General features: G+C 28.5%; 1 protein-coding gene across 3 annotated transcripts; it reads left to right on the forward strand.

Moving 5' to 3' along the window:
* Nucleotides 1–3,549: 3,549 nt before the first annotated feature.
* LOC130812590 (transcription factor TGA9-like) lies at nt 3,550–17,543 on the forward strand. Of its 3 annotated transcripts, none has more exons than XM_057678108.1 (13): nt 3,550–3,885; nt 4,002–4,200; nt 4,777–4,868; nt 5,325–5,401; nt 5,689–5,925; nt 7,180–7,221; nt 7,761–7,820; nt 7,916–7,993; nt 8,188–8,236; nt 11,865–12,154; nt 13,846–14,067; nt 16,591–16,733; nt 17,228–17,543. In XM_057678108.1, the coding sequence occupies exons 2-13, from the start codon at nt 4,067–4,069 to the stop codon at nt 17,229–17,231; spliced, it is 1,428 nt and encodes a 475-aa protein (XP_057534091.1). In that variant the 5' UTR covers nt 3,550–3,885; nt 4,002–4,066; the 3' UTR covers nt 17,232–17,543. The 3 variants fall into 3 exon arrangements, with proteins under 3 accessions (XP_057534091.1, XP_057534089.1, XP_057534090.1); XM_057678106.1 differs by having other exon boundaries at nt 3,551–3,885; nt 17,224–17,543; XM_057678107.1 differs by having other exon boundaries at nt 3,551–3,885; nt 11,883–12,154; nt 17,224–17,543.

The following is a 17,543-nucleotide window of genomic DNA, read 5'->3' on the forward strand; positions in this document are numbered from 1 at the left end:
TAGCCTGTAGGAACCGCTCGTTCGAGCACATGGTACAGCCACTTTCTGATCTGCTGCCAGGAAGCTATTGATTTCAGATATGGGAAGTGCTCGTTCGAGCTTAACTGTGCTCGTTCAAGCACTGTGCTGGGGCAGCTTTTGTCTTCTTTTAATCAACTTGCTCGATCAAGGCAAGGACCATGCTTGAATGCCTCATTCAAGGAATCTGAGACTCTTGCAATTACCTCATTAAATCATCATTTATCACGCCTCTTTATTCTTGTGTTTAAGTCTTGCTTCAATACCTTCATAACTTCTTGTATTAACTCACACTATTAAATCATAACCTTTAATCACCCATATTTAATCCTATATAGGAATCCACACACTAATGCATATAATTTATTTGGTGCACTCAAGTCACCATTAATACTAACAGCAACTATGTGACGACTATGATTAAGCTAATAAAAAAAATTATGATGATGTTTTTTTAATCATAAGTAATTATATATTATAAGATATAAAAATAAATACAAATAAAGAAAATATTTTAAAATTGGTATTTTTGTTAATTATTTCATTATTTAACTAAGTAATTGTCTAGAAGATTCATCTCTCTTACCTCCTCATTTTTTTTCTTTTTCACTATTATTATTTTATTATTACTACTTTTATTTAAGGGATTCCAATAAAAAGCAACAACTCTTATAAATAATCAATGATTTCATTCGTAAAATATACAATTAATTACTCCCAATAACCATTCATCTCCTTTCTATGGTCTAGTAGTTTAATCAATGCAAAAAGTGAAATCATATTTTTATTTGGTTTAAAATATTGATTTTTTGAGTTTTTCGTACCTAGACTCAAACCGAATCCAAACCAAAATATATCGAATTTAAAATTCAAATTTAAAACCAAACTAATTTATAAAATAGTCTAAATCATAATCTAAAAACAAACTAATTTATAAAATAGTCAAAATATACTTTCACCCTATATTTGCCCTTAGCATTTATGTGTCTCTTTTTTCTTATGTAAAATTAATAATAAGTGAAAATAAGCTAATTTTTTTGAGTCAAATCAAGGACGTGTTTTTCTAAACTACTATTCAATTCGGTTTAGTTCTATACATTATTTTATTATTCTTTTTGTATACTTACAATTATTGATTGTCCTAGTCTCCTGAATGCCAAGCCGTATGTTCAATGAACTAGTTAAATTTAATAAAATTAGCAATTAAAAATAAGAGATGCACTAAGGAATCACTAAAAAAAATATATTTGTCTAGCCAAAATATTGTCATTTAGTAATTAAGGTAAAAAATTAAATTCAATAAAAGTAACCTAGGATTAACAAGTATATATTCGAGTTGAAGAATATGTAGATAACTAGGTTTTCATTTTCATTTGGTAATTAGGGTAAAATAATATAACCAGTTCACTAAAAATAATTTTTAATTAACAAGTACACATTATATTTAAAAAATATATACTTTCTGTCCCACTTATTTTGCATTAATTATCATTTAAATTCGTCCTACTTATTTTGCATCATTTTTATCTTTTGACGATGATCCACCACTTTTTTTTTAACCATCTATACATTTAACCTCTATTTTTAATTTCATTTACACAATTCATTATCTCTATTTATTACAAATATTCACTTTTTTCTTAAAAATGTCTTTATTTCTGTTTGATGCAATTTTATCAGTATAGAGGAATATATAACTAGATTTTAATTTTCCCTCCTATACCAACTAGCTAGTTTGTAAGAAAAAAGAACAAAATTGAGGGCCAACTAAACAACCTCAAAGCATTTGGGAGGCAAGTCTCACCTAATGAAGGATTAAGTGCCCTAATTGGAAACTAATGAAGCCTATGATAGAAATAATTAAGGATAATATAAGCAATGGACCATTTTACACATATATACACTTCAATAAAGAAATTTCTATTAATAGAAGAGAATCTTTGTGTGACATGGTTTTAGGTGATGACAAGGAATGGATGTTGACCCCCTAACAAAGGGGATAATACCAGATAAACCCTCTCTTTAAATTAAATTAAGGTTTTTTAAATTATACAAAGTGGGGATAGTCTTTTATAATGTTTTGGTTGACAGGCCAATTAGCACAACTTTAAATAACAATATAATCCAATTTCATATAATATAAAGGCCAAAAAGTAAAACCCAAATCCTTATTAATTTAAGTCATATAAATTAGATTTGGTAATCAACTTTATGAGGCTTCTTTTTTTACCATCTTTTATGAAAGGAAACCTTTTCTTATTATTTATTTTTCTTAATAGTGCTAAGCTTTAATGGACATTTTCTTTTGATGATTTTTATTGTACTACTATATGAAACCTACTAAGAAACGTCTTTTTCTATGATAATACATTTTTACTTTCTTCATCTCAAAAAAAAAAAAAAATTTTTACTTTCTTCCTATTAAAAAAAAAACATTTTTTACTTTCTTAAAGAGTAATATTCAAATTTTCAATTCAAAAATATTATAATGCCTTAAGCTAATTTGATCATTAAATATTTATTTATGTTCATAAAAGTTAATGTGTAATACACATAATTATTTATTGTAAAAAAGAAAAGTAAAAATAAAAATGTTTGTAATTAGTACTCCTTGTATCTTATATTGTTATGTAATCCTTATTTTCAAAAAAAAAAAAATCTAATATTGTTCTATAACACGAATGAAATCAAACCCAAAGTTAAGGAGAGAATATATAAATTTAACAAGATATGATATTAATTAGACTCATACACGTCTCATCGTAATTCTTTCAATTAGATTATCTTATAAATATAAAAAGAAAAGAAAGCTTTTTAGTAAAAATTATTTTAATTCATATATAGTTGATTAATTGAAATTAAAACAATAAAGCATAAAATACATGAAAAATCTATGTATGTAGATCTCTTATATACCAACAAGATCTTCATTTCATTCTTAACCAAGTATCTTTACAAAAGGAAAACTTTTTTTCCACTAGTAGAAAACTAGTAGAAAGCCATGGGTTAACCAATAGTTAAGGGTTTTCTTTGTGTACTTATAATAAGAGTTTAATTCTTATTATTTATAAAAAAATAAATTTTTTTTCAATCCTCTTACGTACTGAAATGATCATTAGTCGTTAGTTATTAACATAGAATAAAAAATAATAATAATAGTAATTTGTTATGAGCTACACTTAGTCATCATCAAATCCAAATATGTGGTGCTAAACTCAAGAATTATAAAAATGAATTCAGTAATTTGCATCTAATTCCATTAACTCTAAAAGAGGACCAATTAAAAAGCGCAGGCGGTTAAGATTAAGAGACACAAAAAAGAGTGGAGTTGGAGTCACTGATTTCTAGTGGGTTCCCCTTCCTCTTAGCATTTGACCCCACATTAAACAAATCATTTTTTTTTGGTCCCTCCAAACCCATTTTTTTAATCCCCAATTATTTTATATTAAAAAACACTTTATTAAAAAAAAAAAAAAAAAAAAAAGCTTGAAACAGGCCTGTCAAATGTCAAGGACAAGATTTTGTGTCCCATAAGTTGAGTTGAGTTTCCAAAATCTCTTCATAATTACTCTCTTTACATACTAAAACTAATACATAAACCCAAATTTCCAAACAATTTCTTCATAGACATGTAGAAACACACCCACAAAAAAAAAGGAAAAAAAGGTCATTCAAAATGAAATGAAAGCTTAAAAGTATATGTATGAAATGAAAAAGACTAGTACTTTCATATCTTCTGATCTTCTTGTTTATGGTTGCTCTACTTTCTCTTTCACCTTTCTATCTCTTTTTCTTAGTACCACTCCTTCTTAATACTCTCAATTAATTCTCTATATTTACAACAAATTAACTAATTCTCATCCAAAGGTATAAAATAAGTTTTTTTTTTCTTCTATATACTCTTCATTTTCTTTTTTTTTTTTTAGTTTAAAGTTTAGAAGATTAATTATATGTAATATTTGTTAATTTGGTGTAATTTTCAGAGAAAAGTGAAAATCCAGAACTAATTAAGCTGATAATCACACATGAAGGTGTAAAAATTGTTTGCATGGCGTCGAGTCATCATCACTGGCTTGGAGAAACTGGTTTATCACAGTCTGCTCCTTCTTCAAATCATCACAATATTCCTTTCGCAATTCCTCATCATCATGCCATTAATCCCACTTCTTCTAATCCTTTCATGTAATTAACACTTTCTTTCTTCCATCAATTTTATATATTATTTTTACTATATATTATACCCGTCTCAATTTAGTTTGTTAGTTGTTGACTTAATAATTATTTTATTTCTCTGTTACTTTGAAATTTTTTACGCCGATCAATATGCTTTAAAATCTTTTAATTTTAATTATTATATAGTGCTCAAAGCAAAATCAATAAGGCGGAGAAAGTATTAAATTTTTGTATATATGAGAATGATGGGCCATTATTTTCTTGGAAACAATTGGTCTAATCAAAATGAGTATATAACATATTGTTAGACCTTAACCTTTCTGTCTATGTAGGGCTCTCACTTTTTAGGGGTAAAATTGACTGTTTTCTTCTAGTATTAGAAAGTACGGGTATGGATTGTCCATCACCTTTTCTCACTCAGACCCTGTTTCCGGATGAGATATTAGGTTGATGATGATGATGTTGATCAGTATAATAAGATCAATTGTTGAGTTTTCTTTTGACATTTTTTATATTTTAGTTAAAATTGGGAAAATATTATTATGAGTATATATATGACAAATTGTGGTGATTTTTAAAACACAGGAATCAAGGAGGATCTTCATTTGATTTTGGAGAGCTAGAACAAGCTATTGTCCTGCAAGGAGTTAAGATAGGACATCATGAACCAAAATCATGTATATACCCTCTTTTTCTAGCTCATATCTTCCTTCTTTTTACTACTTTTCTGACGTTTTATAAGCTTAACCAATCCACATAAAAGAAAAAAAAAATGGGTAACTTTGAATCTGTCTTGCATAGAAACCAGCATATATGAGCTATGAAAATCAACTAGTTTTACTATTTGCAATCCTGAAATGATTTTCCATACAAAAAATCAGAATGGCGTGGGGTTACAAATAAGGAAAGTATGACCTCTTCTCTTTCGGAGTTTTTCATTTTAATTTTACTGACTTTCTCTACCCATAACAACTGCTAATTTTTTTGCACCCATTTTTTCAAGTACTGTAGTAGGTTTTGTACTATTCCTTATATCCAACTAATCTTTCCTGCATTATCTGTCTTTTTAAATTTGCTACAGAAAAATATAGATGAATTGAGCTGATTCCTGTACTTTATATGATTCTGTGCAGCTTTATTTGCAAACAAACCAGCAGCAACTCTAGAGATGTTCCCTTCATGGCCAATGAGAATTCAACAAACAACAAGAGTACTATATTTTTTCTTTCTTTCTTTCTCTAAAAGTTTCTCTCTCTAAGTTGACCAATTCTTTTTAAAGAAAATTGATGACTGAAAACAACTTATTGTGTGTTCGAAAGTTTCTACAATGAGCAAATTGTAGTTGCTATTGAGGATATTTTTGTTTTTATTGATATTGATACATTACTTGTGATATTGGATAAAAGTTTTTACATTTTATTAATACCCATTTGAAAAATATTATTAAAATATTTTATTTTATTTAAGTTAATAAATACCCATTTGAAAATTAAACAGGGAAGTTGTTCAAAGTCAGGAGGAGAAAGTACTACTGATGATTCAGAATCAGCTGTTAATACAATTTCTTCAAGTCAAGCTGAAATTCATTTAGAACAACCAGAATCTCCTATGAGCAGAAAACCATCTATTATTGACCAAAATCAACAACAACAACAACAAGCTTCAAGTAGTTATCAACAACATCAACCAGGAATGTCCCAAAATCAATCTGCTTCCAAACAACCTCAAGAAAAGGTTTCTTTTTTATTACTTTTGTCCACTACTTAATTATTTTTTTTTTCCTTTTTTCACTTCTTTTTCAATAACCTATATACTTCTTTCGTTTCCTAATCTTCTTCCCGTTTATAATTTTTTATGATGCGTATTTAAAACTCTTAAGGCATAAAAACTACATTGAAAACTATGCAAAAAGTAAACGAGAAGAACAAAAAAGAATAGAGGGAGTATAACATATCTTAGTGCCTCAACCATCAACATAAGTTTTTGGTTAAGTTTGTTCTTCACATGATATTAAAAGCCAACGTAACAAGAGATCACGCGTTCAAATCTCAATCACTCAGGGCTCGACTATAAGGTTAAACTTTTAATTGAGTTGATTTTTTTAAATAAAAAAAAACCATAATTTTAAAATTAATTTAAGAAAAAAAAAATCTCATCTTTTTTGGAGTTTTTCTAGCAATTTTTCTCTTATAAAAGACAAATAAATCACAGATCCCAATCACACTCATAAGATCAAAGGGCAGGTTTTTAATTATTTGGTTCTGCTTGATTTTCTGGTAAAGTTTTCTGTCATGAAATAAGTGTTTTTCTTTTTTTATTTATATTTCTGAAAAAGTAAAAGGTAGAATCTTTACAGTAATTCTACTGTTTATGTCATTAAAATATTCTGAAATTTGAGTAGTAGTTTTAGCTCTCTAATCCCTATAACTCAAAGTTGTAACTTCTAACGTTCTCTTTTGGCTTTCATATTAAAACCCATACCAGAAAACAACAAAAAAAATTACCATTAAAAATTAAAAAATTTAAAAAATATTGTACTTTATAAGCTTATTAAATGCATATCCTCCTACTCCAAACTGTGTTCTCTTCTGCTTACAAATACATAAATGCATGTGAATTTGATAAGACTAAAGCTTTTCAGTGTTCAAAACTTCAAATATTTATAATTCATAAAATAAAATCTATCATATAGTTTGCTCATATCAGCAACCATGTTTGCACAGAGAAGTGAAGTTGACCTTGTAGTAAGTTCTCTAATCATTTATATTCTTCTTTTCTAATGAAAATTCTGCCAATTGTGTAACAACTTTTTCCTAACTTAAGAAAAAAACTAAAATAGAATCAACTTTTGGTAAATTATTAAATTTTGTTTCCTAAATGTGAAAGTTGACTATAATTAGTCTATTACCCACCTTTTTTTGCACTATAATTCTGAAAATATTTGCATTGTTTTAACTTGTAACACCAAATTTTGTTTTTTTTTTATAGAGGCAAGTTGGAAGCAAATCAGATAAAGTTCTTGATGCTAAGGTACTATATCTAGTCTTTTGACTTATAACGATAAAATTGTGTATATAGAATTTTTCTCATGTTTGTTAGAATATATAATATATTTTAAGGCTTCAACCATCAATCATCAACCATCAGCCATCGGCTTATGCTTTTGGTTGATGTCTCATGATATGTTATATACTCTAACATGTTTATCCAAGAGTAAAATTACGTATATTTTATATCTTATATCTTTTTAATTAAAATTAAGAAAGTTTTAAGTCTTTTATATATCAAGTTTACTTTTTTAAATGAAAATAATATTCAATACATTTATTTAATCCTTATTTCACATGCTAACATTTAAACAAAGTCAATTTGTGTTTGGATAATGTTATATTGTCATATAATAAGTAAGTCATGATGAAGTTATTAATACAAGTCAGATTATGCATAATTCAATTGATTAGAAGGGCATTAATTATATCTGTCACTTATTATTATTTATCTAATTCAGCAATAATATACTTTGAATTTTTTGGGGTTATTATTCTTACAATAAAGTTTTTGTACCTCAGACACTTAGGCGTTTGGCTCAAAACAGGGAAGCAGCAAGAAAAAGCCGACTTAGGAAAAAGGTAAAATAAATATGGGCATTTTATTGTCCTCCTAAATTAATTATAAATATTTTGAGTATATTCTCATTTAATTATTTTCTATTTATGGAGAGCAGGCATATGTACAGCAGTTAGAATCAAGCAGGTTAAAGCTAGCTCAGCTAGAGCAAGACCTTCAAAGAGCTAGAGCACAGGTTAAACTTCTTTTCAAAACTCTTGGAGTATATCATTAAATGCTTTAAAAATATAGTTTAACTAATTTATATATTTTTACAAAATTTAAATTAATTAAGGTTATTTATTAATATCAGCAGTAAAATATGTATTTTTTCCAGTATTGTAAATGTAATTATTTAGTGAATTTGTTCCTTTTTTGGATTATTCTCAGGGATTGTTTTTAGGTGGAGCTGGTGGTGCTCCTGCAAACATTAGCTCAGGTGATATTATATTATACCTATCTTGTTCCTTTCATGTTTAATGTTTTAATTATCAAATCTTCTATAAAATTAACTTTTTACATTAATTTATTAATACTACTCTTAAATTGTTTATTAGGAATGTCATTTTATTATTTGATACTTCCTCATTCTAAACATATGAAATGGCCTGTATTTGATAAAGAGTCATTTTTTACCTATTGACTGACAACACCATGGTTTATTTTGCAAATTACTAATAGCTAATAATCAATACTTGATTTCATCCGTTGATTTTATCAGATAATATGACTCGCTGGTATTCAACATGCTAGTTGAAGATACTTATTGTAAATTAGTTGATGATTTAATCACTCAACTATCAACTTCAACCTAAATTAATAACCTAAAATTACATATACCCATTAAACTATTTTATCGAATATTCCAATAACTTATGGAGTATTTTTAAAATCACATTAAAAAAAAAATTTACATCCCCAGGGTTGGCCTCGAAATTTAAGAGTCTAGGGCGAAATATTAATTATAGATCTCTAACTAAATATTAACTACTATAGCAATTTTTGTATGCGACGAGCTCATATAATTAGCTCATTACTCTAATTAATCACTTTATGGTTATATGATCACTTTAAAATTATAAATGATCACTTTAAGAAAATAAGTGTAGATTGGGTCATTCCAATAGAAATGGTTTTACCGTGAAACCATCTCCATTGAGAATTTTAAAACATCGATTTTCTTATATTTTTAGATGGGCCCGTGACATAAACCCCTCTTACCTCTTATAGAGCGGTCCCTGGAATACCCTAGTTAGTAATTCTCATCTTTTTAACTTCAATTACAATATATCATATATTACGTTATTTTTCCTTAAAAAAAATTGTAAGCCAAAATTAAAGGGACGTACTTAGTAGTTGTTTATAGAAAACATACATAAAACGGGGGCTATATATGAAGTAGGTTTTGTTTTGGGACATTTGGTAATGTGACAACATGGCAGTTTCCGATTAGGTGTGTATTAATTAGTTTATAAATAATTAGGAAGATAATCCATATGTTTTTTTTCTTTAAGATTTGAGATAGACTTGTAAACTAAATTATCGTAGATCATTTCAAAACAACACAAGTGTTCAAACGGGAAACTATAATTTATATAATGTTGTAAATAAATTGTAATTATTGTATATTTTCTTGGGATTTTATATAGATTTTATATACCTAAGTCTTGTTTGAGCTGGTAGGCGTTTTATTTATTTTAAATAATTATGATTTTGACCCATAGCCTAAGTATGAAAAAACAAATCCAACTACCGAATATCAGGCCAATTATTTTGTTTGCTTAATTATATAATAATATTAAGTATTTTTCAAGAATTGATTTTGTGTTAAATTCAAAATTGACCAGCTATTTTTTAAAATGGACGACTTATAAGTATACACCATATTTTTTGACAAGAATATTCTTGGTAGTAGTTTCTTTTGTCCAAGTTCTTTTGTTCATAGCACTTTTATTTTTATTATATGGGAGCGTGAATTTAGGATAATGTTTTCTGAAAATAAATATAATTTTTTTAAACAAGTGGAGATTGAAAGTAATGAAAATATTTTATTTGAAAATTATTTAGTGGTTGTGTCGTTCAAGCTAAGTAATTGATTTAGGAATGATCTAAAAAAATATTTATATTGTTTCACAAATTGAAGTTTTATGGTTTGTGTTAGTTTTAAAGAATAAACATTTATCGTTTGGTTGAGAATAAATCAAAGAAGTATATCTCAATTTTGTATAATGTATACAATAGTCTCTTTAAATGGTTCTCTTTATAAAACTTTTAAACTTTTTATTGTTTATGTCACTATTATAAAATTGAAATTTTATGGGTTGTGTTAATTATAAAGAGTAAATTTTTAAAATTTTCACGTTTAGATGGTTTTCTTTATAAAACCCTTTAAATCAGTTGGCTTTGAATTTTTTTCATATCACTATCACTTTATTGTTTGTGATTGCATTTATTTTAAAAAAACTAAAATAACAAATAAAAAATGAAAAAAATTCCCCCTCCCAGACCTACGGCTCCCCCACTACAATCGGCAGCAACAACCGCCACCTAGGGCATCAACACAGCAATCTTAGCAGACACCACTAGCATGCCACCTACCCTCTCATTGTGATCCAACAACTCTCATTACTCTCTGTCAGTGGTGGAGCTACCTTAGAGTCCACGGTGTTACGTGTGACGTGCTCCTAAGCGTTTTTATTAAAAAAAATTCAAAGTAGACTTTTCTATCGGTAAGAGTAAAAGTGTAAAATTAATATTTAAGCCTTTTGATGATAAATACTCTCTCATTTTAGTAATTTTGTCTTATTTGTTTATTTTATCTCATTTTTTAAAATTAGGTTAGTTGATTTATTTTATTCCATTTTCTTTTATGGTATGTCGTATCTAAAATTTTAGCAAGTAAAGGTAAAATAGTTGTTAATTTTACAAATAAAACTCTGCCGAAATTTCGATCATTAGTTGGTGCCTCTGGGACTCCGAACCCTAGATCCGCCACTGTTCTCTATCTTGTACGCACAACCAATGACGCTTCACTGTGCCAGCCACCAACATTGTGCACTACTCTAATCTCCGTCGCACTACTGCCGACCAATTTCAGCCACCATGAGCCACGGACTATACAATTTAGTGTTTCGTCATTAGGTTAGTTTTGAGATGATAATTGTTGTTGATTTAAGGGTGGTGGTGGTGGGACGATTGTGGGGCTTTGGGGGAGGAGAGGGGTGGGAGTGCGTGTTAGGGTTTTTTTATTAAAAAAAATATTTTTAATCAGATGATCACTTATTTCTCATAAAACTTCAAGATCAACCTATTATACGTTAGTACGTAACTAAAACATATATAAAATTTTCGTATGTTCTCAAGTACTTCAATATTTAATTATTGTTAGTCATTGAATTCTTCTCCTTTTGTCATTTTAAATAGTACTATTTGATTCAAATATATGAGAGTATTTTAAATTAAATGATATTCTCAAGTGATCGGGAGAGTATATCTTAATGACAAGTAAACAAAAGCATGCATCAATCAATTCGTATGTAATTCATAACACCTTGATCTCGTGTCTAAATCATTGTAATTTACAAACTAAAAAAATTCTCCTTCCATTCGTATGAGAATGCACTCAAATTATTTTGGGTGGAATTTAGTGTGAAGTGAAATTTAATTGGAGAATAAGACAAAAAACAAGTGGATGATAGAAATAAATGGTTAAAATGAGGAGAGAAAATAAGTTTATGGATGAGATTTAAAGAAAGATAGTAGGGTCATTACCAAAAAAAAAAATGGTGCAAAATGAATAGGACAAATTAAAATGAAAAAAAAAATGTAAATTAAGAGGGATAGAGGGGATAATAATATAAGGCCCTTTAATTAACTAAATGTCGCCAAGTGATTTCCACATAGTTAGGAATAGAATGAATTAAATATACGGAATCATACTCTCTATTAAAACGAAAATGTAAAAAAAGACTTATGTATTCGTGCAAATATATTTTGACTATACGTGATTTTAGTAAGCTTGATTAAAATGAAGTCCTAATTGAGACAAATGAACACTTATGTTGCAGTTGATGGTGATGTTGCAGGAGCAGCAATATTTGACATGGAGTATGCAAGATGGATAGAAGATGATCATAGGCACATATCAGAACTAAGAACAGCATTACAAACACATTTATCAGATGGAGATCTTAGGATTATAGTTGATGGTTATATCAACCATTATGATGAGATCTTTCGTCTCAAAAATGTGGCTGCCAAAACCGATATTTTTCACCTTATCACCGGAATGTGGACTACTCCGGCTGAACGTTGTTTCCTTTGGATGGGTGGGTTCAGACCCTCTGAACTCATCAAGGTTAGTGCACTACAATTCTCTAACTCGGTCTAGGCTTCATAAACCACTAATTATTACATGCACATGCAAATTAAATATTGGGTGTTTGGGAAATGGTTATTGGCTGTTGGCTTTTTTAGTTGGCTCCTTTAACCAACTAGATATGTTGGGTGTTTTTGTTATTTTTTTAATTATATGATTTTTTTTTTTGGAAAAAGGGCAACAACTATTTGAAAAAAAACAGATTAGTAGCATATATTTCATATCATCTATCAAATTGCCTCTATGATCTTCTCATAAATTTGTCATTATACATTGATCTTTTACTATTACTAGTGCATTATACCAAAGCAATAAACATGAACTCCTGTTAACTTTTGCATGTTTTTCTTTAAATAGAATTGATTTAGAAAGTTGGGCTATTGCTAAGCTAAGGTGTACCACATGATTTTAGGTACTACTTTCATTGTCGGGCGAGAAATTTAGCGGAAAGAGAAATTAAGTTGGAGAATAAAACAAAAAATAAGTGGGGTGATAAAAATAAGTTGTCAAAATTAAGATAAAGTGTAAGTTTATGGATGAAATTAAAAAAAAGAGTAAAATCATTGCCAAAAAATAGAGCAAAATCAAAAGAACAAATTAAAATAAAAAAAATTGTGCAAATTCAGACGAACAAATAGCGAATCAATTGCCAAGTTTACCTCAATATATAGTAGCTCTATAGATAATGTGATAACAATACTAGCTAGGAAGAATGTATAAATGGGCCCAGTTTTTTACTTAACTATTGTCACCTTATCTAGATCAATATACACTTTTCCATCTCTTTAGTATCTGATTTTGCTATAGTGTATTAGAATGTAGATTTATATTTTATAAATGTTTATTGGTAGTTTGCAGAAGAGTAATAAAAAAAAATTTAAGTTTGTGGACCATACTAGTAAAAAAAATAGGAATTATAGATAAAATACAAATATAAATGAGACAGTTAAGAAAAATACTAAAGCAAAATGAGTAAGTATATAATACGACTTGTGATATACTTATAACTTGGGACTAGAAGGTTGTTGATTTTTGCACCAGGTGATAGGGGCCTATTATCTAGACAAATATACTTATTCCTTTGAGTTGATTTTTGAGTGGTATATTTTCCACAAAGTTAGTCTAAAGATTAGTGTCTTAAAGAGGAAGATTATCTCTTGATTACAGTAATGAAAAGCTTCTTTAAAGAAAGCTCAGCATGTTCCAATGTCAATATTAAAAGCAACTTGTCAAGGAATTAAGATCAAAGAAAAGAAATTTGAGGCTTACCTGCTAAGTGTTATTCCTTACATATGGGGTCCACTATTCTTCTAGTTAAATGTGACACTTATTCAACCTATACTCCAAATCTGTTATTTAGACTCGTGTACTGATATCGGATACTGGTGCGTGTTTAAGTGTTGGGTACGTCTAAATATTTAATTTTACGCCTAAAATGAATTGTCTAAGTGTCATACCAATGTTCGAGCATTAAGAATCGGACACGGGTACGTAAAGTAAAATGAAGAGTAGCTCCAAATCACTAATCAACCCTTCTAATTAGTAGAATTAATCTAAATTTTATTTCTTGTTATAATTAATTGTCTTGTTCTAGATCATCATCAGAACTTCTAGAAACTATTTCACATAATCCTAATTATTGAATAATGATTGATTAATGATGGGTGCAGATGTTAATAGCACAATTAGACCCATTAACGGAGCAGCAATTGATGGGGATATACAGTCTACAGCAAACATCACAGCAGGCAGAAGAAGCATTAAGTCAAGGACTAGAACAGCTACAACAGTCATTGGTGGATACAATTGCTACTAGTACTGTTACTGATGGCATGCATCAAATGGCTATTGCTTTGGGCAAGCTTTCTAATCTTGAAGGCTTTATTCGTCAGGTATTCTTTATTTATAATTTACATTCTTTTAAATTATCGAGGCGACATGATTACTTTGTTGATATAAGGTGTACAAAAAATTAGGCTAACTCAAGTGATATGATTTGATGACTGTTATCCCATTATTTGCACAAAGGGTACAAGAATACAAAAAAATCGAGTGGGTGAAAGATTTATGTGATGAGATAGAGAAAAAAATAAGATCGTAAATGAAAATAGAAAACAAGAAAGTTCACCTTTAAAAATAGAAATCTTAAATAGAAGAAAAAAAAGGCTAAATATAGCAAAGTTAATGACACTCATTTTATAATCCCTCCTATTCATCTTAAGTGTACCATTTACTTTATACACTCTATCGGATGCACTTATTCAATCCGTAATATATATATAATTATGTATAATTAAAAATTATAAAAAAGTTGATATTAATAAACTTTACATTAATACGAATCAAATAAGATCCCACATGATTATATTTTAACTTATAGATTAATAATAAAATATAATTTAAGAGTAATAGATAAATAGTATCTCAAAAGTAAATTGGACACCTAAGATAAATACAAGGGAATAGATTAGAAAACAATCACACCACCAATCTTTGGTGTCTAGTTGGTGTTTCTTCGCATTACAAGTTATTTGTCTATGTACCAATTATCAAATACTTGAGTGTAGAGCATGATAGAAATTAAAATTACTGTGGACCAGGCTTTTCCCATTTTTAAACAGTTATTATTAGCAAAAAAAATTGTTTCTATAGTCGAAATGGGCTTCTGAAAATGACAGATTTAGGTACTGGTTTCATAACAAATCCGCACAGAAATATTGGAGTAAACAGGCTTGAGGCAGTCAGTCAAAGGAATTTAGCTACAATACTACTTGCTCCTATCTTATTTGTTTGTACCATGAGATTAAAAAAATTCAGATATTTAAGCTCTACTCCTATTAATTAACATCTATAAAAATTTTTGGTTCCGGACAATCACATTACTCTCCTTTTTATTTTATCAGACTCGATTTAGGCAGAGTTTTAGAGACTGAATATACGTTACTCTGCCTTATTAAAAAAATATTAATTTTTGACCGTCAATAACAAACAATGCCTGCTATAACAACATTCCATCAACAAAATTTCAATAGATTGCTCACACATTGTACTCTTCCCATAGCATATAAGCTACTATAATACATTTTTTTTTCCCAAAGCTAGTTTGCTACCAACTATAGCGGCACCATCCTCAATAGGATTTACAGTCCGTTTAGTAGATAGTAATAAATAGTAGTAATGGGAATAAAAAACTAGCGTAATTTTAGTTGAAAAATATCTTGGCTACTTTGATAGTCATGCTTGTCCAACTCCAATCATCTTATTTTTTTTCATAAAATTCATTGCAATACATTACCATTGGGAGAGGTGGTATTAGGTGGTAATGAAAATTTGTAAACAAAAAGCCTTTTTTGTGATCAAAGTTTCATTAAGATGGAAATTTTGATAAAATTTTACACTATAAATTATTCTTTAACACCATTTAGTACCAGTAACCAAACGGACTGTTAATAGAATTGGATATACATAATTTTACCCCTATCCGTATTTGACCATAAAATCTAGGCCTTTTGTGTCTCGTGTTTTTGCGCCGCAACCCGGTGGGAACTAACACCTGAAAGGCAAACGTGCACATGACATTTTCCTGACCTCAGCTGTGATTTAACCTTTTAAATTTGACTTTTTAAACCCTGCAAAATAAATTGAATAATAAACTATAATTTTTCAGATTTTAAACCAAGTTTCCACATCATTCTGCTATAGTTTTGATTTATATTTTAGTGCATTATTTCTATTCTAATAATGTCATTTTCTGAAGTTGATTTGAAAATGACATGAACAATATAATATATACACAAAATTGTTCAATTTCATTTGGTAGGAAAACAACATGGCTTTCTTAGAAACAACAATACAAAATTCAACCCTTCATCTACTCCTCCATCTCTATGATTGGACTTGTCCAAATCTTAAACTCATATCAAACTTTATATTTTAGAGTCATCTAGACAAAGAGATGCGGACAAAATTGAATCATATATTTATTCATGTATCATCCACAAGTAATTTATAATAAGTCGGAAAGCAAGCTACATTACTTAGACTCGAAAAATTTATATTCAATACGTATACTTATTAAAATACTAACGCTGCTAATTTTTTGAAAAATTTCCTTGTATGAAGTCTGAACATTTGAATATGATCAAGCTTAGATACTTAAAATAATATTAAAAATCTGACCAACTTAATTTAGAAATATTTACGTAAATCTAAAAAATAAATAAAAACATAAAAAGTGAACCTCTTTGAAAATTTGTTTGAAGACTAGCAATTTGATTTTGCAGTTGGGTCCCAAATTTAATCTCTCCAACTTAATTAATGAGTTGTTGTAGCATTCATTAATTGATATGATAAAAATATTTTTAATGCTTATAACAAATTTTTAACTTTTTTTTTTTTTTTGGCCTGAATTATAGGCTGATAATTTAAGACAACAAACACTGCATCAATTACGCAGAATATTGACAATTCGACAAGCAGCAAGGTGTTTTCTGGTCATTGGAGAATACTATGGTCGGCTGCGTGCACTTAGTTCCCTTTGGGCTTCTCGTCCTAGAGAGTAAGATTTTTCACTCAAGCACCACGTATATGCACTTAATTTACACAAAATAGATAAATTTGTTGAAATATGATTTGTAATATTCTCTAAAATCGATAACTATAATAATCTTTAGAGAATATATCAATCTGATTTCAACAAATTTAACTATATTGTAATCTAACAAAAACCGATAAAATAAAAAAAAAAATTGATATTAATAATCCAATGTTTCACCTATTTGATGTGAATAATTCCTCTTTTGAATTATTTTTTAATAGTTTAACATTTGCCCTTATGCTATGTTTAGAATTGACGATTTTATTTGAAAATATAAATTTGACTCAAATTTGGTGTTTGACAAACAAAAAAAATTAAATTTGTTTTTGAGTCGAATTCAGCATTGTTATAACGGTGATTAAAGATGAGATTTGTTTTAGTATTAGTATTTAAGTGAAGCTCTATATTACGTAATAATTTGAGTAATGGTGCTAGCTTATGTTTGATTCAGACAGATGATGAACCAGGAAAATGCATGTCATCAAGCAGTCCCAGAAATGCAAATGGTGCAACCTCCACATAATCATCACTTTAATCCCTTTTAAAGAATCACCATTTATGGATATTGCATGACACTCCTCCTCCAAGCTTCATCAGTGTAGATTTTTTTTTTTTTTTTTAATTTTATTTAATTATCAGGTTTATTTTAATTCACTTGTAAATCAAAGGAAACTTCTAGTTGTCCTACTAAACAAACACATCAAAAACAAACCAACAATGTAAAGGTGTGCGATTTATATATATCTAATTATATATTTCGCGCTTTCTCCA

This window comes from Amaranthus tricolor, chromosome 5, assembly GCF_026212465.1.
Source record: "Amaranthus tricolor cultivar Red isolate AtriRed21 chromosome 5, ASM2621246v1, whole genome shotgun sequence".
Lineage (NCBI taxonomy): Eukaryota > Viridiplantae > Streptophyta > Magnoliopsida > Caryophyllales > Amaranthaceae > Amaranthus > Amaranthus tricolor.